The 26,803-nt window shown below is 28.3% G+C and overlaps 3 protein-coding genes and 1 non-coding gene across 4 annotated transcripts; 3 read left to right on the top strand and 1 right to left on the bottom strand.

The window, feature by feature from the left end:
* Positions 1 to 1,456: 1,456 nt before the first annotated feature.
* Positions 1,457 to 6,448, bottom strand: LOC105650880 (serine carboxypeptidase-like 18). Its single transcript, XM_089722261.1, has 14 exons — positions 6,173 to 6,448; positions 5,956 to 6,092; positions 4,538 to 4,614; positions 4,324 to 4,446; positions 3,994 to 4,096; positions 3,872 to 3,909; positions 3,526 to 3,627; positions 3,141 to 3,227; positions 2,891 to 3,031; positions 2,508 to 2,579; positions 2,308 to 2,426; positions 1,895 to 2,008; positions 1,753 to 1,813; positions 1,457 to 1,661 (listed from the first exon to the last, which is right to left on the bottom strand). The coding sequence occupies exons 1-12, from the start codon at positions 6,310 to 6,312 to the stop codon at positions 1,969 to 1,971; spliced, it is 1,179 nt and encodes a 392-aa protein (XP_089578387.1). The 5' UTR covers positions 6,313 to 6,448; the 3' UTR covers positions 1,457 to 1,661; positions 1,753 to 1,813; positions 1,895 to 1,968.
* Positions 6,449 to 19,120: 12,672 nt separating this feature from the next.
* On the top strand, positions 19,121 to 19,739 carry LOC105650881 (uncharacterized). Its single transcript, XM_012237841.4, has one exon. It carries the CDS (start codon positions 19,195 to 19,197, stop codon positions 19,597 to 19,599), a length of 405 nt encoding a protein of 134 aa, XP_012093231.1. The 5' UTR covers positions 19,121 to 19,194; the 3' UTR covers positions 19,600 to 19,739.
* A 529-nt stretch (positions 19,740 to 20,268) lies between these two features.
* On the top strand, positions 20,269 to 20,342 carry TRNAI-AAU (transfer RNA isoleucine (anticodon AAU)). Its single transcript has one exon. It is a non-coding gene; the product is annotated as a tRNA-Ile (tRNA).
* A 1,266-nt stretch (positions 20,343 to 21,608) lies between these two features.
* LOC149495418 (uncharacterized) lies at positions 21,609 to 22,270 on the top strand. Its single transcript, XM_089723414.1, has one exon. The coding sequence runs from the start codon at positions 21,768 to 21,770 to the stop codon at positions 22,176 to 22,178; it is 411 nt and encodes a 136-aa protein (XP_089579540.1). The 5' UTR covers positions 21,609 to 21,767; the 3' UTR covers positions 22,179 to 22,270.
* Positions 22,271 to 26,803: the final 4,533 nt, after the last annotated feature.

Genomic DNA, 26,803 nt, shown 5'->3' with positions numbered 1-26,803 from the left:
CATTTTATTTCTCCATATATGGTAATTTGCGCCATTTAGACTGATCATTTTGCTTGTTCTAGCTTCCATGACTTTTTGAGTGAATAGTAACCGTATATATGAATAGTACCAGTATATAAGAATAGTAACTATACACGTGAATAGTACCTGTATGTGTGAATAGTACTATACATGAATAGTACCTGTATGCGTGAATAGTACTATACGTGAATAGTGTTAGGCTTAACAGTGACGGGCTCAGCAACAGTAACGTCAATAGTAACTATTCACCATCAACTGCGAGTTACTATTTTACTATTCATCACTAAGTCGATTTTGCAATGTCTTTCCGAGCGGACTGCACCAACGGACTCGTCATAATTTTCTCGTCTTCGTGGTATATTTATTTTCAAAATATATCCACGGATCCGGTACCGCTATCTGACCGGCTGAACCAGGCTCTGATACCACTTGTTAGGATACCGGCAATAAAATTACGAAAATAATTACGGCAGCGGAAAAATTAAAATTGGGACACACAGAAAATTTATGTGGTTCACCCTCAACTGTTTAGGGCTACGTCCACGGGACCAACTCCGAATATTTTTCTTCCACTATTAAAAATAGTAGGCTTACAAAGAGAGTAATACAAAATAGTGGCACTCACAAGTGTTTTCCAAAACACCCTAATAATCTTCACTATTTTCTAAACCCTTAATTTTAAGAACCTTTCTTAAAACTAATAACTCTCAAATATTCTTCACAGATTAATTGTTATATCCGTGGCTCTCTAATATCTCTCACTTATTGTTGGTCGCTCTTGTTGGTGCCTATGCTGAATGCTCCTGCCTCTATTTATAGGCAAAGATTTGAGAGAGCCGTGCATTGCTCATGCACGGCTCTTCATTATTTTCAACTGGCATGCCAACCATTCAATGGTTGGTTGCTAACCTTTGATTTTTTTTTTTTTTTTCTTTTCATAATTGTGTGGGTCCCACTTGAGTGGGCACACCACCACCAACAAAATGTATCATTAAAATAATAATAGATCAATCTACTAGAACAGAACACCTGTGTAATCAAAGTAGCTCACTGGATGTAGCACTATTCATTCTTTACATTGACGAAGGGAAAAAAAAAAAAAAAAAAGCCCTTGAAGTATTTTCTTGAGGATCCATGGGCATGACATGGACCGAATCAATCAAAATAAAAAATAAAGTCAGGTTAAAATATAAATCGAATTCAACCAATTAATTTATGTTATTACATTGAATCAAATTGATAATTTAATTTGACTTTTAGAAAAATATCGAATTTTTCATTAAAGCTAAAACCAAAATAAAGATTTTCGAAATCGAAACCAACACTTTTTTTTTATTTAAAAAGTTAAATGAGCTAAAATAATATTGTTGGCTGCACAACATGAGTAACACTTCGTTTCTTTATTTCACAAATGATAATTCACCATTGGAAAATCTTAAAATGTAATATAAATTGCATGCATTATTAATTTGTAGAGATTTTTTATTACATGACAATTTTGAGTACTCAGAATTCAAATACTGGAAAATAATTACAAGAGGAGCAACAATTTCAACTTAGAGAGGATAATAATGAATCCACCTTCGAAACATCTCATAACACTCTCTTCGATAATACGCCGGCGCACAATGACCCCCACCCTAAATAAGGTAAAAAATTTATATTCAGTATCGAGAGGTCTTGATTTCAAGTTTACAAATATATATATATAAAAGGTAATAATTTACTTGCCTTAACAGTTGCGTATGTCAAATAAAATTCATTGTCTGAAGAACAATATTTTATTGTGTATCTACGTTGATGATCAAAAAGCGTAAGTTAGTTTGGGGATTTTTCGGTCATTCAACATTAATCAGAGTTGGAAAATACTTACCCTGCAATTTGGCCATCAACAAGCCATGGTCGCCAGTTATCATCAACAGTCAAATTAAGAGACTTTATCCATTTCTAAGTTCCAACAAAAGGAACCACCATGTCACGGTCTCCGCTGTAGCAACATAAAATTTTATTGCAATAAGTATCATATCGGTTATTGATGTATGAAGGAAATGCCTACATCTAGTATATTTAGATTATTTTTTATTGGCAAATGGATTTTGTTAAGTGTTTTCATACTTGAATTTGCGATGGTATTTAGATAAATTCATTCCGACGGTAATTCTAAATTTTGATTATACTCCTGATATTACAGGTAAAATTACCTTCAACTATAAGTTCATTTTATAATGTGATCAGATTAAGCTAAAGCAATGCAAATTAGACTAAATAAAATATTTAACTAATTACCTTTCTACTAGAAGTACCAATCTTTTGGTACTAAGGTATCGATTAACTTGAACAACGCTTGGAACATTTTTTGTGTATGATAAAGTTCTATTGCACCTTGACCAGTATGGCACTAGCCCCTGTTAATAAGTACCATTACAATTAACACTTCAGCTTAACATTATTAACAATCATAATTACTACTCTCAAAGCAGTCAAACCTTTCTAACGTGTAAGGCATCTTGCACTTCCATATTATTTGCCCACACATAAGACATCGCATAATTAAAAGTCTGCAAAGAGAAGTTTATATAGTTGTCAATACTTAATTTGCTAGAAAAATATGCAAGAAATTAAGTCGTTTTGGATTCGTTTCAATCGGCTTTTTTTGAATATTGGGGATGGGGGATTCGAATTTGAATTTATTATCAGGTCGTATATGCACTAATCATTAGACTATATTTTGGTGTGCCAATCAGGTTATTCGTCGTTGGGAGTTTCTTTGAATTAGATAGACAATTACTATCTTTAATTGGGAGTAAAATGTCAGTTGCAGTTGAATTAATAATAATAAAAAAAAATATTCTGATGATAGGAGAATTACTCGACACCACAATTCGGGAATTCTTGGTGGTGAAAGGATGAAATTTGTAGATTTTTCTTTCATGGATCTTCGATTTGCTTCCGGGGATACAAAAAGACATTTAGGCTCCAAGATATCACCTTTATACAGATCTTTAACACACTGCAAACATAGAAATTTAAAGACTTATATTTACCAGCTAAACAAAAAAATAAAAATAATAAACAAAGCAACATAAATAAAAAAATCAAAAATAACGATTTTTTTTTACCATTTCATAAGTTTGAAGGGCAGCTACACATGCTGTGTTGGATGGATCTACATTCACATACATCTCATTGCAGCTCTTTTTAAGATTCTAGAAAAAGAAGAAAAATATAAGTCACACCAAATAAGTAAATAATTCTGTCTACAACGCCTGAATTCAGTAAATAATTTTTATACAGTTCGATTTGTAGAAAAATACTTGTGAAAAAGGAGTAACAATAAACTCCGGAACAAGATTAGTCATAAATCAAAATAATAAAATAAGTTACTGACATCAAAATTTTCTGAAATTTGTTTGCATAAGAAATTTTGAACCTGTAGATAATATAAAATGAACATTTGCTAAACTAAACATCGTAAAATGCATAGAGAATGAAATATTAGATTACATGATATTGTTTCTTTGAAATTAGGGCCATTCTGTAAGCAAATATTATTTTCGAATTTTCATCTATAACTGAATCTGTATGGGGGCTGCCAAGCAGATATCCCTACAACAAATTTTAAAAACATTATTATGGATTTCATGCTATTTACTTAAGATGACGTTTGGTTCGCTTTGAAGTCTATAACGAAATAATCTCTATTTATTAACATAATTATTAATCTGAAATATAATTCTTTGGATTTAGTATTCAGTTTAATTTAGTTTTAACGTGAACCAAACGTGTCCTAAGATAAAAATAAAAAAGTAAATAAAAAAGAAAAAAACACATTAAAATAGAAAACATGTACCTTGAGATTCAGGTATGGATAGACTTTTGCTTCATTACCTGCAAATCAATTGTGATGGAGTCAAGCTTGGCAAGCTAGAACACATAGAATTATGAGTTGATAAAATTTTGAAATATTATTACCTTCAACCACTTTTTGAGTGACCAATGGAACAGTAATGCCTGAGTAAGAATCACCACCAATAAACAGCTGAACTAGCAAATACTGTGGGTTTTCTAGCAACCACTGCAATAGGGTTTGAGAACTTTAATTATTACATTTTGATTAACAGATGTTCTTTTCAATACACCAAAAATGCTAAAATGGGATAGGAGTTGTCAAGTTTGAATCGCTACTAATTACCTCCGTAAGTAGCGGCGGAGTTAGGAAAAATAGTTTGCGGGGCGAAACAAAATTTTATAAATTTTTTTTTAATATGAAAATTTTGATTTTCATATTTGAATTTTGCTAACCTTCCTCAGAAATTGGTAAGATTGCTCTGCTGATTTTGAGTCTGAAGTGGACCATCCTTCTTGAGTTCTGGCATAAGAGAAACCTGTCCCAACTGGTGCATCCAAAAATATAATGCTGGCTGTCTGAAGAATTATGAGTAATTAAGGATCAATTAATTTTTTTTTAATTTTCTGGGGAAGAAAATAACTAAATAATGTAATTAATGAAAATAACCTTTGTCCATGCATATGGGTAGTACTTCAATTTTGGCAAGCCCCCAGTGTAGTTGTCTATGTCAAACTCCAATGGTCCTTAAAAAAAAGAAAAAAGAAAAATATTATTAAAAATTTATATTACTATGTATTAGCACGGTCATGGGGTTTAGAAGGGATATTAACCTTAGGCCTATCTTGGCGGAATACAAATTTGATGGACTGAGATTGATATTTGCTGGAGGCCTGTCTTGATTTCTTACCAACTCAACAAAATCTTATTTCCTACTTCTGACATTTTTGTGATTTGACGTTTCAATCAAACTTTGTCAAATGATTAAGTTAACAGATGAATGATCGATTAAATAATGTACCTCATCATGCATGCCTGGTCACTCTCTCTTAAAAAATTTCTAACTATTAAAAATAAAATAATTCGCTCTCCGTCTGGTTTTGTTTATATGGTTTGATAAAATTCATATATTTAAAATTTAGTCAATAAAAATTATTTTATCCTTTTTATCCTTCACTCATTAAAATGTTAATAAAAATCATTCATTTAGTGAATAATCATAAAAGTTATTATGAGAAAAATAATTATTTAAATGTACAAATTTAGAAATTTTGTAAATATTTTAGGACATTCAAAAAAAACAATAAGCAAACAAAATGAGATGGAAGTAATATATATAATTAGCTAACAACTATATCATTTATCATTAGATTAATACCAACTGTTCTAGTAATTATTAGTTGTTAATTACTTATATAGTGATTTAAAACGAAAGTGTTCAATAAAAGTAAATATTTGATTAGGTAAAAATAAATATTTGATTAGGTAGAGTAATATTTGATAAAATCTTTCTAAACACTGTTATAGGTATTACTTTACCGAACACTATAATCTATATAAAGTGTTTTCAATAGCTATCGCAAATGTTGTTGCCAAGCAGAATTATAGTAAAATAATTTTTACTGTTTTTAAAATTTAATTTTTACCCCGTAAATTTAGTAAACGTTTAATAAAATAAATTTAATTTATTCAATGGAAGAATTTAATCTAAATTGCCTAAGTTTAATTTAATTTAATAAAATTCAAATGAAATAATTTATCGTTTGAAAATACCCTTATTCACCCCATGTTTTACTTAAATCTTTTTCTATTTTTTACGCTAAATATTTAAGTCTAGCTCCATCCCTGCCAAATCCATTTGAATAATGAATTAAACCAAATTCAAGTATTAATTATGAAATTCCATTCAAGTGATTCGTGAACATAGAGAAACGTACTGAATTTTTTTAGATTACAATCTGTACGTTTCTCCTTCCTTCGTTTTGTGTAGCATATCAAAATGGAAAATTAACAAGAAGGAAAGGACACAGCAACTAAAGAGGGAAGAGAGAGAAAGAGAGAGAGAGAGAGAGAGAGAGAGAGGTTACCAATTTCATAGATGAGTCCACCGAACGAAGAACAACCGGGTCCTCCAGTTAGCCACAGAAAGAGAGGGTCTTCTTGTGGATTTCCTTGTGATTCAATGAAGTAGTAAAATAGCTCAGAATCATCCACACTTATGTACCTATTACCAAGAATCAAAGCATGTAGAATAAAACAAAGAACAATTTCAAGAAACTAAAACCTGACGGAAATATTAATTACCCGGTTTCAAGTTTAAATGGAAGTTCGCCGTCAAAACCAGGCAAGTAGTTGACAATTTCGCCGGAGAAGACAACTTTTGCTAGCACAAGTAGAAGAAGGAGCAGTCTCCACCACATCCATTTTAAGCGACTAGAAGACATGAATTGTGTTTATTAAAAGCTTGGACTCGACTTCGTCTCGAAAGTTAGTGTCCTGATCTTACATAGATATATCATTTCTGTGCAGTAATTCTTTATTGATTTAGAATGACCTACAGTATACAATGTGGTAGTTGCTTGGACTGTTGAACAGTTTAAAACAGGTCAATTGCGTAAAACCAAAACGTCCTAGGATTTAATATGGAAGTTAGTCACGTGCTTATCTGACCCAGTTTAACGGGTAGGCATGATGACAATTTGATTACAGGAAACCAAATTAATCAAAATCAGAATTAAACTCGTGATAAACGATTTAAGTTCTAAACTGTAATCGAAATTGGATATTTAAGGTTTGATTACAATTTTCATATTTTTAAAATTAAAACCCGCAGTTTAAATTTGAAACTGTTAAGAAAGAAAAAAAATATCACACTTGATTTTAAATTTTTTTTTAAATTAATTTTTATTAAATGCTTGTACCATCACCTTAAAATTTTTTAATATAAATTTGTAAATTTTAATTGGAAAAAGAGTAAAAAAATAAAAAATTACTCCTCCTCATTTAAATATTTTTAATTTTTTTATACTTTATAATTTATTATTTTTTACATATAAATTATATAATGTTTATTTAAGATTTATTTTTTAAAACTCTCAAATAAAATAAAAATTTAGAAAATCTCTCTCAAATTTGAATTTATAGAAATTAAACACTAATAAAGAATCTCACATTTATTTTTTACTATAATTTTTTATTATAATTTTTAATAAATTTGATAATTATTTATTTACTCTTTTAGTCTTTTTTAATCCTATTACTTATTATTAATTTTTTATTTAAGTAGAAAACTAAAAAAAGGTTAAAAAATTGAAAAAAATTATTAATTTCGGTTTTAAAATCAATCCAAACTAAAATCCGCAGGTTTAAAATTATTTTGCAACCGTCTAAAAGCGGGTACATTCTGAATTTACTTTCTTTAAAACCTGGTCCTGCCCATTGACAGGGTTTGTGTACGTACTTATCAGCCATTGTACTGACAGCTTCTTCCAAACTTTCTCCTTTGAATTCTGTTTTTGTAATTGTAAGAGCATATTCTTCTTCAATTGCGCTAACAACTCCAACAACAAAGACCGGTGGTAAGTAATTGATGGACCACAGCTAATTAACTTATGGGCCAATCTGTTTGGGTCCATAAATTTTAACAGTGTCGGTGTCTCCTTTTGAAACGGAACTAAGGATCAAAATGAGAAGTGAATTTTAAATTCTCTCTCATTCCAATCCGTTTAACGAGGATTTAACTAGTTAAATGAGTTTGATATGGGTATAAATAATGTTTCTACCTACAATGGATATGGGTATAATATAAGCCTCTAGGTCTCCGCTATCTGTTACCCACTGTATTAAACGAGTTTGGTCATGAATACTTTCAAATGTTTCACTCTTTCATTAGTAAAAGATGCATTTTAAATAAATTTGGTTTAAACTACTAGCATAAGAGATACTTTAAACGGATTCAGAATATCTACAAGTAGTAAAATTTTGAATAAATTCGGATATAAATATTTAAGTAGATATGTAAACGGGTTTAAAATGAGTACATATAGTAAAATTTTAAACGAATAGGAGCAGCTAAAAATTCACGAATACTTACGCCATTTCGGTTCCTAAAGAAAATTCACGAATATCACTTTGTTACTTATAAGGATATCACTTTATGATATCTCATTTTGAATTTATCAGTTAAAACTGTATTGACTTCCATTTTTATATCGTTAAATACCCTTTTGATCGGTTTCCGTCCAAAAATACACTTGATTTGCTGATTTTTTTTTTTTTTTTTTGATTGGCTGGTATTGTTCCTATAAAGCCATGTCTAGGGAGTAATCTCTTGCGAGGGCATTTAATAGCGTTGATTCTCCGGTCGTTGATGGTCAAAGTATGGCTAAGATTTCTCCTGGTGATACTATGCCTCTAATTTCATTTAAGATGGTTAGTTCTTCAATCATACCCTTGATAATTGATTTGACTTTGTGGGCCCATGGTCTATCGTTCGTATGATATTAGAAGAGAATATAATGAAGGTATAAATTTTTGAGCACTAAAAGATTTAGGAAAAAAAAAAAGTTTTGGTGGAAGGTTAAGTGCCAATTTTGATGGTAGCTTTAATTTAATTTAACTTTTCTTTTATGTTCTTGCATTTTTGTTTTGTTGTGATTTTCATCGGTATTTTATTTAATCTTTGCTTCGAAATTAAAGATTAGGCGGAAATAAATTATTTGAGATGAGACAACGAAATAAAATGGAAAAGAATGAACACAAGAAAACTAATAATTTATCTAGATAGGAGAGAAAATTTCATCTCGTAGGACTGATATGGAGCTAAAATATTATAAATTGTGTGTTTATTCAAGCCACTTCAGTTTTCCGGTATAGGTTTTTTACCGGAAACGATTAAAGGGAGTTTAGTGTTATAAAAATAAAAATTCAAACAGTTTTAAGTGACAAATTGGAAATAAGATATCTAAAGTGATTATCCCCTCAAATACAAAAGCACCTCTCAATACCTTGCTGACTTTCCCTCACTTTCCTGAGAAAATCAGGCCGGACAAATGGCTTAATGGACCTAGCTCCCAAAAGACCCTGTCGAACAAATTTTCAAATCCCTCGAGACCTCCATATCCTTCGATTCGCTCCGTTTGCACTTCATCGCTATATGCTGTTTTCCCAAAACCTCGCCGATTATCAAACACTTTCCGGATATTCGGGTATTTGATATATTGGGTCTTAATTTTAGAGCGTGATATAAAGTTTTAAAAATAGTTATAGTATTTTATATATGTATTGAGAGTACGTGATATAATTTAATTTGATATAAGTAAATTTTGTGAGCACAATAAAGAATTTCATGATAAGTGCTTGAAAGTTTAGACCATCAATTTAGAGCCAATTAAATAAATTAACATGATTATTTTTCACAAAAAAATTTTATGGCATTCTAAATTTTATAGAAAATTTTATAAATTACAAATTTTAGTAATATTTGCACACTTTACAACGATAATAACAAAAATTTTCAAAATTTTTTGCTTTTATATATAAAATATTAATTTGATGTGTAGTTACAACAATTTTTAAAATAATAACTTTCACATTTTCTATTATCTAATAAGTATTCACATAATCTAATTTTATAAATCAACTAGGGTATTCAATAAAATGATTCTGCAAATTGAAGTGTAGGTATAATTTTATAAATTGAGATATTTAATAGTTGAAATTAAAAATTAAGAGATTCACGAAATTTTTTACAAAGAGTACACAGGTGAATTTTATATTTTTAGCCTCATTTTCAGTATAGTAGAATTGAATTTGGCTACACTTTACTGGCCTAAGAAGCTAGTAAAATGAATTTGATGAATGTGAAAAATAATTTATAGTAATTTAATGTTTAGAATTAACTTTTAATTTATTTAAAATTATTTTAATTGAGATCTAATTTTGACACAATTAGTAGTATGTGTGATAGTGTTATTTTTATATTATTTTTTATACTTTTTATTAAGATTTTTAGTATTTTTAATTTATTTAAATTAGTTTTTATTTAAAAGTTTCCTTGAAACACAACTCACTTGATCTTAAGACAATTTGTAAGGTTTTTGCACAAGAAAAGACAAAATGAAGCAAATTAATTTAGCAAGCCCAGCCCGTGCTGATCCGCACGTCCGTGCAAAGAATCAAGGAAAATTAAGCGGAGAGTCAGACTCTAGCACGCCCAGCCCATGCCAAGCCGCACGCCCGTGCTGCATATGCCTTGGACTTCCAGAGCCTAGCATGCCTTGACTGTACTAGGGTGCATGTCCGTGCCATAATGAAGATGCAATCTTGTAGCGTGCCCGCTGAAGCACGCCCATGCTACAAATGCACAAAGACTTTCAGAGCCTAGCGCGCCCTGACCGTGCTAGGGCGCACGGCTGTGCCACAAGACCCTCTTCAAGCGTGCTAGACAGCACGACCTGTGCTAAGTCCTCCTCACTTCCAGAGCCTGGCACGCCAAGGCCGTGCTTCCTAGCACGCTCATACCAAAGATCAAAAGTTTAAATTGAGTCAAAGATTGCCAACAAATTCCCACCAATTTTAGGAGCTAATCTTGGACAACTTTCTTCACATGCAAATCAAGCTTTAATCTCTTAACAAAAGGTGGACTTTATTCCCTAAACTATGTGGATTTCTCTTCCAAGGAGTCTATATAAAGAGAAGAAGAGTTCATTGTGAGGATGTCCAAATATCTCATATCATTCTATCTCATCTCATTCTCTTAGTCTTGTATATAGTTTTATTTCTTCAAGAGTTCAAGCATTTCAAGAGTTGTGCAAAGATTTAAGGGAGCCATCCAAAGCCAATTGTTAACTAGTTCTTATTTCTAAACTCTTAATCTTGTTTATTTTTTTTATTATTCTTATTGATTATGGAATATCTATCAAGTATTATTGAGTTTTATTTAAGTACTATGTCTAACTAGATTTTTATACTAGGGATTTGATGTATCTTAACTTCTTTTTCAATTTATAATATTAGATTTGTTTTTCTTTGTTTAAGTTATGATTCATTGATAAACTTAATGCTTCCAAGCAGAGGTTATCCCCTGGATTGATTTATTTTATTAATCACTATCGGAAGAAGGATTTTTAATATGAAAAAGTCACTGAATCACATGAGAATAACAACTTGATGCAGAAGCTATATGGTTTGACTCATAGAGGGTTTTAATGAATTAACAACTCTAATTCATGAATTCATAAACAAACTACAAAACTTAATGATTTAATTCATGTTTGATTATGTTGTTGGAAGATAGATAGTTAAACGGAATTAAATTAGCTAACAATACATCGGAAGAGCTTGTTACTGATTCTACAGTTGTTTTCCCCTACTTGACCAATTAAAATTGATTAGTGAACTAATAAAATAAATTGAATAGAATTAAGTAAAATCAAAATCCCTAGTAGTTTTTTTTTTTTTTAATCCTTGATTTCTTTAATCAAAATTTGCTTGCTTGACCTTTGTTTATTTTACTAGTTGAATTTAAGTTCTTGAATTAATTCCTTCATTTATCGTTTAAATAATAATAGGATAACAAAATTTTGGTACTTGATATACAATTCTCGTAGGAACGATACTCTACTTATCATATATTACTTGTAGCGATTTCGTACACTTGCGAAAGCATTGTCAATGTGTCTGAGCACTTTGGAAAAATACATTATCTTAAAAAAAAGTTCTAATGAATAATATCTCAAAAAATGAAGAAAAATAAAGAACTCACTACCATTGAAAGAACTAATTAATTGTCACAATATATGTTATAATTTTAAGTGCATATGAGGAAATAGAAGATACAAAAAAATGTATATGTAAAAAAAAAATAATAATAATACCACCGTCTCTTTTCTCTTTAATTAAAAAAATAAAAAATAAAAAATTCTAAACCTACCTTAACAAAAAAAAAAAAAAAAAAGTTCTCTTGGCGGCATCAAGGGTTTAAACCGAAGTACCATTCCTTTTTGGATAAAAAAAATCAAGAAATACCAGAACGTTTTCTTCTAAAGGTACAATAAATCTTCGTCAAAGTACCAATCTAAAAGTCTGTAGATTGACAATCAAGAAAGAACACCGTCCAATCATGTAACCTACCTTAACAACGCACTCCTCCATGCACTTGCTGTAAAAATCTGTAGCCTTAATTATGATCTTGATGGGTTCTGATATAATCTCCATGATGAACTTACTAATTTGAATAGCTTCTTTGTTTGAATTCTGAGTAATGTTGAAAAATTATATATTTTTGTTATAGAAGGTGTAGATGATGGTTAAAGAAAGTTTGATGATTGAGAAAAAGAGAGTAAAGGGTATATATATATATATATAACTTAGTTGTAAGTTATAGTAGATATGGAAGTTTAAATTCAAAATAGAGATCAAAATGTTAAAAAAAAAAAATTTGAAAATGATGTAGAAAACATTTTTGGAGGTTTGTGTTTGTTATTGTTGATATCCATTTTCTTTTCAAGAACATGATGACAATTGACAAGCATTAGGAAGACAAATACAAGCATATTGTTAATATTTGAGACAAAATTATTTACTCCCTAAGAGTTAAATACTATTTGCCCCTTGAGATTTGATCTAATACGCTATCAGCTTCTATTGTTTTGTATCAGCATATAGTAATTTTCTTGAATTAAAATTATTTTAATGATTCACGGAAACGTAAACGGCAAACATATATGCCCTTATAAATAAGCAAAACTCTAAATTTTATCGAACACAGCTCCAAAACCTTTTAAATAGAAGGAAAATATGGAGATTTGAGGAGCTTTTTGAAAATATGGACTTTAAGTTAAAGTCCATATTTTCAAAAAGCTCCTCAAATCTCCATATTTTCCTTCTATTTAAAAGGTTTTGGAGCTGTGTTCCATAAAATTTAGAGTTTTGCTTATTTATAAGATATATATATATATATATATATATATATATATATATATATATATATATATATATATATATATATATATATATATATATATATATATATATAGCAAGCATTTTTCTCTAAAAAATTATTTAATATGTTTTTGCAGCCGTAAACTATTAAATACAAGTGAAAAGTACGATATAATTTAAAATTTGAACACAAATAAAGATGATTGGAAAATAAAAGTGGGGGTATCATGATTGTGGGATGTGTTTTTCAATAATAGTTGAGATTTTACGAGTACAAAGACAGTATTGCTGGAGAAAAGTTTAAGTATAATATTTTACATTTTTGTTATTTGCATAACCAATTAAAAATATTGCTATCATTTTAAATATTTATATATAATAGTTTTTTTATATTTGTTATTATAGGAAAATTATATGCTATCACTTTAGCACTTAGTTCCTTTTGACGAATGGTGTAAAAACTTTTTATATAAACTGTCGATTCTAATTCAGCTGTAAATTAATTTCTTTTTCGAATATTTGTACTAACAGTTTAATTTTTTTTTTAAAAAAAAAGCCCGGAATTAAAGTTTATACAACGGAAAAAATAAATATCGTAATTTTAAACTTTTTAGATGAAAAATTAAGGATAAACAGACGATTAGATTTTTAAAAACTTTATATTTTTTTTACTTTTAACATTTAAATATTTTTAAATTTTAAACCCTAGTATTAAGAAGTAAGTATGAGAATTAATCTTGAATTTAATATTAAAAGCTTTCATTATAAAAATTAATTTTTGAAAAAACTAATTGGAATTAAAATTTAACTTCGATAAAATTTATAAAAAAACCATAGCTTTAGAAAACCGGTGCAAAGCATGGGCATAATGCTAGTTATGTTGATATAGGAAAGTTTTTTGTTTTTGACTCTTTTCTTTGTAATTAATTGTCAAAATCAAAATACTTTAGACAAAAAGTTCTAAATAATTGACTTTTCGAAGGACTAAATAATTTATTTTTTGAAACAATAAAATCAAATTAAAAGGTATAATTTTCTAAAAACCTATCTTTATCATCTTTCTTTTTCTTTTTCTTAACTTTAGGAGTAGAATATGAAGATAGAATTATTGAAATTAAAGTAATTGGGTGAGATAATGAATAATTTAGTCAAATTAAAAAGTTAAATTACCGTGTAAAGACTTTAAATGATAGATTAAAGTAGATGGATGAAATAATAAAATATTCTCTGTCACAATAATAAAATAATAAAATATTAACTATTTTTACTCGTCATTCTTTAAGAATTATTTTGTTCAAAATTTTATGTACTTAATCTTTTCAATTTTATCTTGATCTCTGTAAACATAAAATATTTCTAAAATTTCATAAGTACAATATCTTTTCACATCTCTCTTTCCCTCTCTTAATTTTCCTTTCTTAATTTTAGTGAATCAGTATTAGAGAATTGCTAAATTAGAGTAATTAGGTGAGATAAAAAGTAATTTAGTCAAACTAGAGAATTTGTTTTGCTATAATTTATGTAATTTAAATACTTTTTTAATTACCATGTAAAAATTTAAAAGATAGATAAAAATGGACGGAAGAAGTGAACTATAGTTTATAAATCAACTCATGTTCATGAAATGATAAAAGCTCTTACAATGGTGAAAAAATTCGAGCACAACTAAAATAAAATCAAATTAACATAGAAGTTAGAAGACAACATCCTTTGCCCCTTTTCAGAGGCCAGTGACGAAGCTACGTTCATTAGAAAGGGGCAATTGCCTCCCTCCTCTTAAAAAAAAGGTTAACTTTGCTATATAAGCTACGTTCATACGACTTTGCCCCTCTTCATCTCTGTGCTATTCAAGTTGTCTCCCTTTTACAATAATTTTTCTATCCAGCTTTCAATCTTCCAATGCCATAGTATTTTACATTTATACTTTTAGACGATCTCAACAATATGATTATTGGGATATATTTTCTGTTTTATCAAAACTTACAGCTTCAACTTTTAATGCAATTTGAACATATCCATGCACATATACTAAAAGTTACTCTTACATTTTGCTTACTGAATTTTCTCTATCTCCTTTGAGTTTGAAGCTTTCATTTTTTTCCCCTTTTTTATTCAAAAAATTTCTTAATTTTATCCATTTTCTTCATAAATTATTGAAATATTAGTAAAATTTTTTTATCCACAGTCATAAGACACTTGTAAATAATAAAAAAAAGAAGCTTTCAAAATAATATATTCTCCTTAAAATGAAACAAGAAATTAATCTTCCTCGTAAAACAAAGGATGTTCCTCTTCAATTGCCCCAAGCTTCCCTACTACAACACTACCGTACCTTTTATTTATCCCACTATACCCACCACAACTACTTGTCACCATCACCTGCTTCCTTGGTACATACATATTCGAATTCAACTTCTGTACTGCTTCACGAGCTCTCTTTTGCTCGGACATTGATCTTAGAGGCTCTCTGATTTCTCTGTCATTGTGTGAAATAGACGAACTAGCAGTGAATCTCATACTGGGGACAGGACAGAATACTGCCCCTTCGGCTCCAACCTTAGCCCCACAATCGTCGACGCATGTCGCGTAAAAGTCTGTTGTCTTCCTTAAAACATTAATCGGTGCTAATAGAATCTTAACCAACTTGCTTTGTTTCTTTGCCTCTCTTCTCATATTTTTTTTAAATCAAATGGAACTTCTGAGATCGCACTTTGTTAGGAAGACTAAAAACCTTTACGCTCTATGATCCGAAGGAATTACACCTCCTAGTTAATAAAAAAAAAATTGAACTTCTATGTTTTGTTGGGGGGGGAGGGGAGGAGTTGGAGGTGTGAGTGTTGAAATAGGTGGAACTAGACCGTTGGATATATAAGGAGCAAGAGTGCATATATATAGTGGACTTGTTTATTGGAAGTATTAAGTATAGCACATTTAGGGAAGTTTGAAATAAAGTTTTTTTTTAAGGATTTGCCTTTCTTTTGTATTATGCATAATTTGTCCATTTCATGAAGAACATAACAATTATCAAATAGTCAACAATATTTATATTCACTAATCAGCAGTTGATAAGTTTTAAGGATTTTATTATTATTATAATTAGACTCTAATTAGAATATTTTCAATATTATTACTCTAGAAAAAGAAACTATATATTTGTAATATCTGTTGCATTAGGCATGCACCTTTGAAAATTTTATTAATATTTACTGGGGTTAAGGTTGTAAATGTAGCCAAAGTCATTTTGAAAGGCCAAAGTTGTTCTATCATAAATTTAATAAATTTGGCTTGTTGACCTAACTTGTGAACTAAAGCTGACTCACGAGTTGGCTTGATAAAACTGATTCACAATAATGAATTGAACTCGAATTCGACTCATTTATTACTTGAGCTCGATAAATCAACTCAATAAGCTTATCGAACGAGTCTGAAAAAGTTTTTATAGAGCTGAACTTGAAGCAATTCATGAGCGGCTCATTTCATTTATAATCCTAATTAGGGCAGATTATTGTTAGAATTTTTTTTTTTTTTTTGTTAAAGATAGGGAAATTAATTTTTTGGAAAAAAAATTATAAACACATCACAGTACTCCTAATTGTTATAGAGATTTGTCCATTGTGTTACTTATCAAACTCACCATATCAATATTGTTACCCTAATTTATTATTTATTATTTATTATTTTCACTCTACTTGTGCATACAATCTTATCATTTCAGTGCCACCCCAATGGCCATGAATTACATATGTATGAGGCACCTACATGACCATCTCTATTTTCTCTAGCCTATTCTCCATCTACACTTCTAGATGTAAGTTTTTTTTTTTTTTTTTTTTTTATCATCAGCAATATATATTTATTTTATTAATTTATATCTAAGGAAAACTTAGCATTTCCAAGTTAATAAACTCAAATCATCAGGTTCGTTAAATACACTTAACCTAACTCGAAAATGATAAGTAAAAAAACTTGAAAAAGCTCAACTTACATAATATGATCTCTTTTTAAGATAAGATAAAAAAAATTTCAAATCACAACGATACAATAGCCTAAAATATTAAAAAAAAAAAAAACAAACTAAACAATTCTGAGATATTTTAACATCTTTCTTCGCCAAAAAAATCAGCAAAACAATTTTATTTCCTAAAGACAACCTGAAATTTGATATGCGGTTTCGACAAAGGGCATAATATCTATTGAAACTTTACCACAATTTCTAAAGCTCTAAAGAAGACTACAAATAAATTCTCGGATATGAAACCTCACTAATATTACAGAGAAGCCAAAGACTAAGATCAGCAGAAGGATAATCCAAAATATAAGTACCCATGGAAAATTCTTCCGCCCATAGAGGGTACATTTTGGTTTCATTATAATAAAAGGGAATGATCTACTTGTTCCTGATGCATGAGTCCATCCATATATCAAAGCAATTAAAAGTTGATAAAAAAGAAAAAACTTACCTAGATCGGATCCATGGCCGCACCTATGAATCAAATAAATGAAATTAAAAATTTTTTAAGAAGTGTTCCGAAGCCATTTAATTGTAAATAATAATTTTTTTTTTATTTTAATCATCCGGTATTAGAAGCTTAGTGACCCGATTAATCCGGATTCACACCGGCAGGCTCACAAAAAGGCGAAGCGCTTCCTCCCGAGTGTTTAAAAGGACTCCATACCCAAGGCTCGAACTAAAGCCTCTGGTTAAAAGAGAAATAATCACTACCATCTCATTTTATCCCTTGGGGATTTGCAGACAATAATTTAATCCTATTATTAAAGCAAGTTTTAATTAATGTGATACTTTCTTTTGAAATTTTAATATATATATATATATATATATATATATATATATATATATATATATATATATATATATATATATATATATATTAATTTTTGAGATTTAATTATCATATTCAAAAATATTATAAATTTGAAACATGTGAGACGAGATACAACTGAGTCCACGTTCATCTCTGAATTACAATGACAAAATCTTGAAAAATTCTTCAATCAAGTGGAAAATAAAAAAAGAAAGTTTTGACTGGGTTCCTTTGACGTTACAACTCAATTTGGCATATATGAAAAATTTAATCTAATTAATTAAATTTGGACCAAAGGACGACAAATCTGAATGCTACAGAAAACCTAGTCAAAACTCCAAGCAGTCCATTATTTACCCAGTCTGTGTACAAAATTCGTTATTATTAAATATTGTGAGTAATGTTACTGTTGTTGACCATGCCCTCGCAACAATATATATATAATGACAAAACGAGTCAAATTTTCATTCCAAATTTTATTTTCTTTAATTTATTAAGTAGACTATAATATGTTCATTATAGACAAACAGACATTGATAAGTACCTTGAAACCAAAATATAAGTTCTTCATAGAATGAAAAACACCAAGAAGGGGAGTAAATGCTGAATAATATTGTTTGGGATAAATTAGTTTAATTAAATTTAAATAAAATTTTGTTATTTTTGTACATTTGATTTTTCTTTTGTCGTTCCTAGTTGGAGCCACGTATATATTAGTGGCATGAAATAAAATGTGGCCTATAGTTTTGTTATTTAACTTAATTAAATGGTCTAATTTCCTGTTATTTTATATATGATTATAATTATATATATTATCGTGTCTTGACATTAAGACTGAAACAACCTTAATTATGGTGATCTGGTTAGTCTTCTCGCTTATTTTAAAAAGTGAGAAGTCTCAAATTTAGATATTATATTATGGATTTTTAAAAAATTAATATGTTCGAATCATTTTCTTAAAGAGAAACAAAGCAGGTAATATCAAATAACTAAAAGTTAATGATAAAGTTCCAAGAATGATTGGAAACTTAATCACTTGAAATTGGAATAAAAATAATCAGTTCTAATGAAAAATCTAATTTCTTATGTGCGATGTAGACTTACTAATGTTGCGGCACACCATTGAGTTCACCTAAAATTTTGAAAATTAATCATCAATAATTACAATTTTTTTATTTAAAATCAACTTGTAATTAAAAAAAATATTATCCTCCAAATGTATTATATTAGCACTTGTATTTTGAACGGGATTTAAAAGCAACAGAATAGTCAGCGCATGAAGTAGAAGACCCTCTCTCTCTCAGTTTATTACCATTTCTATAAAATAATACATATTTCCTCCACATGTATTTCATTTTTTTTTTATGCTTTGATTTTAATCAAGGCCAAGTCTATTCAGAGGCTAACATGTAGTTTCCAAGAAAGAACTTTAACTATCAAACTACCATATATATAAGGATATATCCAAAACCTTCACCACATCATCAATCAAACTATAAATTTTATTAAAACTTCAATCCATTATCTTCTTTCCTCTAAAATACCAAATCGAGAATCATAATGAAGAGCAAAGCAAACAAGTTCATGCAAATTGCAAGAGCACCCATTAGAATTCTATGCAAGGCAAGGGATTTCTATGTTAAAGGAATGTTAGATTTATCTAACAGTGGAAAGGTTGGCTATGGAACCGCAGGCAGTGGAGCCTCTCAATTGCCTAAGAGTTTTAGTGTTAATTCTTCTAAGGCAATGAACGATGAAGAGTTTAAGCAACTTCTGCAATTGTTTTCTTGCAAGCAAGATGATTTTTGTGGGATGAAAAGGAGTTATACTGTTCGGGTAGGAAAGATCGGGAGAATTGATGAGGATAGACCATGTTCTTTCAGAGAAGATGATAATGATGGGGTGGTTAGTTTGTATCCCAGAAGCAGAAGTCATGCTGTTGGAAGGAAAGTATTTTATTCCTGAACAATGGATTTTAGATAGTGTGATTCAATGATAGATTGTTTAGGAGTTAAATTAATCTTAAATTTTAGTGGATTATTTTAATATTTTTTTAGAAATCTGAAATTGTAAAGTAGTACATCAGAATTAATTCTGCTCTAAAATTTGAACACTTAAAGTTATTTATTTATTTATTTTCTCCCTTGTTGTACTCTCATATTGTTTGTAAAAAATTAGAATTGTCATATATTTTAAACTTTGAAGAATAATTATCATTGGAAGAGTTCAATCTTTTAGCTTTATCTGTCGTGTCCCTTTTTCATCCATGCCTAGTCAAATGACATTATTACAGCATTAAAAGTACCTAAAGTGCATTAAAAGAAGCAAACTGTTGAGTTAATTTGATGAGTTTGGGACTTCGTTTTCAAGCTCATATATAGATGAGTTTGAGTTAATGCTTGGATATATCCATGCAAGTGCTGAATTAAACATACAACCATGAAATGATAATAAGCATGCAAAATTAGTTCTGTATATATATATATATATATGTATATATATATATGTATTATTAACAAATAAGCTGTAGCTCATACAACAAAAAGGCTATATCATGGGTTTACAATCTCTTAGTTGCTTAAACATCTCAAATGTCAAATTTTGTATATGTAAAAGATGAAAAAAAAATCAATTGGCCTATTAGCTCAGTTGGTTAGAGCGTCGTGCTAATAACGCGAAGGTCGCAGGTTCGAAACCTGCATGGGCCATTTATATTGATAAATATAGTTTTGACCCGATCTTTGATAAGATCTATTTGTATTTTGGTTAATATATTTTACTTGTTATAAATTTAAATGTATAAACATGAAACATTTTTCTTATAAACATGAAACATTTTTTCTTAAGTTCATACCATTATTTAGAAAAATATGAATTTTTTTTCCTCAATCTATACAATTATTTAGGTCTGTTTTACTATGCAAAGTAAATAGTTTAATTAGACACAATTAAACTAAATTAAATTATTTAATTAAATTTGATTGTTGTTTTATAAAGAATATAGTTTGTAGTTTTGTTTCAGCTCCATTAATGATCATATTAATTTTAATAACAATTACAAAACAGAAAATATCATTAATATCTAAATCAAAAAATTAAATTATAGAAAATAATAAATAAATAAAATAAAAAGCCAAAATAGATATTGATAAAAAAGTAATTACTTTTAAAATAAAAATATGTTGAAATCTTTTTAATTTTGTTATATTTTCTATAGATATTTAAAATAATATTAATGATATTTATTGATTTTATTAATTATTAAAAAATTAGTAAGTTTATTATTTATTAAAAAGAGAAGTTGAAATATTTTTAAAATATTAATGACATTAATTTTATTAATTATTCAAAATTATATGATATTATTAATATTATTAATGATGTTAGTTTCACTTCATCAATATTTATAAATGATATTAAAAATTTCACTTCATCAATATTTATAAATGATATTAAAAATTATTTTTTTAATTAAAAAAATCAATTCTAAGTGAGCAAATTAAAATTTTAAAACCTTGCCACGCAATCCAATATGCTTTAAATTTTATATAGTTATATAAATATAGATATACGTGATTTCTGAAATATTAACCAATATGTCGCTTGTTATACATACATATATAATATAATATGTTCTGCAAGTTTATAATTCACAATATATATATGTAGCTGCAGCGTTGTACCAAACATGTTTTCTTATTTATTCAACCAAAAAAAGACAAAGAACCAATAAAACATTGACCGCCAACAGAGAGTGCAGAGCTTAGAAGACCGCCAACCTTTAACTAGTTTATTAAATTAATAATTAATGGTATTTTTTAATGTTAGATTTATCCGAAATTTCCACATTTTTCTTATGATCATAATGTTGTTTCCAAGAAAGAACTCAAAACTCCCATTTTCAATCCAAACATCTTACATATAAATAAAACCTCAAACGTAGCACTAATCCATCTCCAAATTTCCATGCAGATTTCAAAGTATTAACTCCACTGTTCTTGCTCTGTTGATATACCTTACCTCCAAACGACATATCTTTTCTTATTTTATTTTTTCTTATAATCTTTTAAATCAAAAATAAATTATTCAAGTCGAGATTAAGAGAGTGATAGAATTAAAAAACAAAATCAACAATGAGGGGCAAAGCAAACAAGAAAAGCAAGCTAATGCAAATTACAAGAGCACCCATTAGAATTTTATGCAAGGCAAGAGATTTGTATGTGAAAGGCATGTTAGATTTTGCTGATAGTGGGAAGGTTGGCTATGGAAGCACAGGCAGTGGAGGCCCTCACTTGCCTAAGAGTTTTAGTGTTAATTCTTCATCAACAGCAATGAAGGATGAGGAGTTAAAACAACTTGTACAATTGTTTTCTTGCAAGCAAGGTGATCTTTGTGGGATGGGAAGGAGTTACAGTGTTGGGGTAGGGAAGATTGGGAGAATTGATGAGGATAGGACTTGTTCTTTTAGAGAAGATGATAATGATGGGATGGATAGTTTGTATCTTAGAAATAGAAGTCATGTTGTTAGAAGGAAAGTTGTTTGATGTTGAAAAAGACTGGAATTTAGATCATATAATTCAATAGATTGTTTGTGCTTAATACTGAATGTTGTAGTCTTGAATTTTGATTGATAAAATATTTTTTTGAAATTTGAAATTGTATAGTACTGCAAGAGAATTAATTCTCCATTTTTGAATTTTTTTTCCCCTCTTTTTGCATAGAAATTAGAATTTGTGTCAAAGCTAAAAATGTTTTGTCAGTGGGTCATTTATTTAATTTGAGTTTTAGTGGGATCCATAAGATTAAAAACTTTGCATACTTTTTAATTTTTTTTAATCAATTTAATCCTATTTTATTGATATTATTTTAAAATTGAGTAGATTCAGTTGAACTCACTACACTTGCTGTGGCGCTCAACATTGAAGAATAACTAGTCGAAAACCGCGCTTCACGCGCGGGTATTTAAATATTATTTTATTAATTATTATAGTTGATTGTATTATTATTTTTAATAAACTATTATGAATTATTAAATTGTTAGGTAGAACAATTAAAACTCCTCCTTGAAATAATTAATAATGGTTTAAAATGATTTGTAATAAAAAGACTATGACATTGTTTGCAATAGCATAATATTATAAATCTATAACTTTGTAATTAAGTTTTTTTTTTTTTTTTTTTAATCAAAATAACCCCATAGCGAGGAACTACAATATGTTAAAACTCAGCCAAAAATAGTTGGAAAAAAGAGTTGGTAAATTTCATTATTGAAGATATTTAGATACTTGAAATTGATTTTAAATAATAGCAGGAAAGAATCTAGGAAATAAAATTATATAGAGAAAATTTTTAAATATGAGATATACCTAATCGGGTGACTAAATAAATAGGAAAATGAAACTTAAATTGGATTGAATCTGATGATAAAAAATAGAAATTAAAACTTTTTTATTGAAAATTATAAATTCGTGTTTTACATTGGTTTTAGGGAAAACAAACAATGTAATAATGCAAAGGTTTTGTTAGAGATGATCTATTCAACAAATTATTTGTTATTTTCTATTAATTATCTAGTTATTTCTAATATTAAATAAATTAAAAAAATAAATTAACCAATTAAAATATATAGATAAATGAAAGAATAATTTTTATTCTTATAGATACAGGAAGTAGAGTAGATTTGTAAAAAAAAAACTAATAATTATCAAGTTATTTAATAATATGTTATTAATATAATATTAATATTAAATAAATTTAGAAAAAAATTATCCAATTAAAATATATAGATAAATGAAAGAGTGATTTTTAATTTTAATAGATAGCTATATAACTTCTATACAAACATTTACTTAGACTTATAGTTAGATACTAACGAAGTAATAGTTATCTAGTTATTTTCTATAAATATTGAATAAATTTCCAAAAAAGATTAAAAAATATACGGATAAATAAATGGATAAACTTTTAGTTTTAATAGTTATAGATCATAAATAGATATATAGTTAGAGTTGTAGTTAATTAAACACTAAAACAAAAAGAGAAAATAATATTTACCTAATTATTTTCTATTAATATTAAATAAATTTTAAAAAATAAATTAACAAACTAAAATATAAGGATTAATCAAGATAAAATATTTAATTGGGTAGGTACAAAACGTAGATAGATATGTAATTTGACTTATAATTAGATACTAACGCCATAAAAAAAATAAGTAGAATAAAAATAAAATTTAATTTTAATAGATGTGTTATAGTATATATATAAAAGGAATTGGCAAAGTTGTTGACATTCCCCACCACGAAACAAAACACCAAAATGATAGGGATATTCTTCCACTAGTATTAAATGTTTACGATTTGTATGCAAACTTTTATATCTCTTTTGTATGCAAACTTATGAAAAATACATAAGTTTCGTAGCAATTTTAAAATGTTCAAATCTAAATATATTTATCAAATTAAAATCGTTATTCAAGGTAAAGCATACATCCTATATGGTTTCCTTTTAATTTATATTTAATTAATTCTTTTAATAAATTACATAACCCAATCCCAACTATAATCTTAAATGTTTATATATACAATAAAGAATCAACGGCTAAATTAACTCAAAATCTTAAATAGTATTTTTTTTTAATCATTTTAAACAATTTTAGGGGTTAAAAAGGTCAAAAAATGAGCTTTTTAATCCCGCTAAACAAGTTTATAGACTAAATTGACATTTATTCCCCATAAGTAATCTCTGAAAATACATAGTCAAATTTATGCATTAGGTCACAGTCCATATGACCCGTTAGATAATACCTGTTTATTTCATTTGGCCTATTAGCTCAATTGGTTAGAGCGTTGTGCTGGTAACGTGAGGGATGCAATTTTCTTTTGTCCATATGACCCGAAACTTGCATGGGCCAATTTAGTAGCATCTATCAAAATTTTTAGTCCATTTACTAAAAATTAATCACTTTCACATTTCAATAATAATTATGTCGATGAAATTTGGCACCATAAGTACATAGTCAAATTTATACATTAGACCACAATTCATATGCCTATTAGATAATACTTGTTAAAAGTTAGAAGAAACCTGAACATTATTCATAATCTTACTAAAATAACATGGTTTTTCAATTGACCTATTAGCTCAATTGGTTAGAGTGTCGTATTAATAATGCGAAGGTCAGGTTCAAAACCTACATGAGCCAATCTTTTAATATCATTTCAATAATAATTGTGTTGGGAAAGTTTGAAGCCAATTAGGAAATATGGTCAAATTTACAGTCCATATGATACATTAGATAATACCATGAGCTAATCTTTTAATATCATTTTCAATAATAATTTTGTTGGGAAAGTTTGAAGCCAATTAGGAAATATGCATTAATCTACGGTCCATATGATACATTAGATAATACTTATTAAAAATTTGGAAGAAAGTTCAACATTATTCATAATCTTACTAAAATAATAACATTTCCCATCGGACCTATTAGCTCATTTTCTAATAATATGTAGTCTATTGGTTTAGTTGGTTAGAGTGTCGTGCCAATAGTGTTTAGTCTATTAGCTTAGTTGGTTAGATTGTCAAGTTAATAATGTGAGGGATGTAAGTTCGAAGTCTATGCTAGTTTTTTAATATCTCATTTCAATAATAATTGATGTTGCCTTCGCAACCAAAAGCACGTCCAACTTCAAAATGGTAATAATGTTATAATAAAATTTTATTCTCATTAGTTGTATTTGAGAAATAATGATAGTGCGGTATCACATACTATTAACATAGTTTGTTTTTGACCTTCAACTTATACTTAGATTCTAGAATTGAGAGTTGAGAATGCATTTCCTTCAATGGGTAAGTTCTATTTTTTATTTTTTCTGATTATATACCATCTTTATGTTAAGTAGTTCTCATTTATGAAATTTATTTATAGATTACTACCACATATACATTGTTGTACTTTTAACTTTTTTTAATAGAATTTCAAAATTTGCTATTACTAAAATTTGATGTAAGTTAGGCACTTTATTTTCAAGGTGATACCGTTGCTCTTTTTGTTCATATCTTTTGGTTTGAGGCTTGGTTTATTGCAAGTTGGTCGGTTGATTGATCGTTCAAGGATCTGTTGGAGAAAATGAGTTGACTATTGAAACCTTCCAAATCAAAAGTGTGGAGGAGAAGATGGAGAGAAAGAGAGTATTGTTCATTTGAGGGTCATTTCATGACCATTTAATGTTTAAATTTGTAAGAAATGAATCAAAGGGAAAGTTAGTGTAACATACTAAAAATACGAGGATTTAACAGTCTATTTTCAAAAAAGCAATATTAAAGTAATTTTTTTTTTTGGTAAAATATAGGGGTATGATTATAATTTTGTCTTTTTTAATATATGTTACATATTTAAATCCTTTTGGTAGAAATTAAGTTTTTTTTTTTATAATATCTATTACATTTTTTGTCCATTTAATAAAATTAAGTTTTTTTTTTTTTTATCCATTTACTGAAATTGATCAAAGTTATTATAGTGGACTTTTATTCCTAAACCATGATAAGCATTTCCCAACCCTCAATTAATTAAAAAGTTTAAGATTTTGTTAGATTTAAATAAAAGAAACAAAGTGCAATGACAATCATTGATTTATTCCTAATTTGTTCTCCTCCATGTGTGGCAAGCATCAATCATGTCAATGAGTTGAGCTTGTTCCATAGTTACAATGACGAACAACATGGATATGAACCTATGTGTAAAAAAGAGAGAGGAGGGTAAGCAAGAAATCACAATTACTTTTAATTTTGACCAAAAACGTTAGCTTTTACTATTGTTTTACTCATACATTTCTGCCGGCTTGCTAGTTAAAAATTCTTATTAAAGTTGTTGAAAACTCAATTTGGATAAATTGTATGTTGCAATATCCAAGTTCAACAAGTAAATTGAATATTATTCAAATGGTAAATAATTGATACTTAATCCCCCATAATAATTATGAACATTTTTCTAAAGGTCAAATGCATAATAGAAAATGAGAGGAAACTAAAATATGTATCCCGTTTGAAAGGGGGTGAGTTAAGAAAGATGGAGGTAAATAAGGGTCTTAATCCTTTTTTACCTCTCAAATTTCAAATTTTACTAAACTCCAATTTGTGGTGTAAGGGAGTAGAGGGAATTAACTAA

This window comes from Jatropha curcas, chromosome 6 (assembly GCF_041381405.1).
Source record: "Jatropha curcas cultivar XTBG-Jc1 chromosome 6, XTBG_Jcur_1.0, whole genome shotgun sequence".
Taxonomy (NCBI): Eukaryota; Viridiplantae; Streptophyta; class Magnoliopsida; order Malpighiales; family Euphorbiaceae; genus Jatropha; species Jatropha curcas.
Note: the sequence above shows the minus strand (reverse complement) of the source record. Positions and strands in the feature narration are given on the sequence as shown.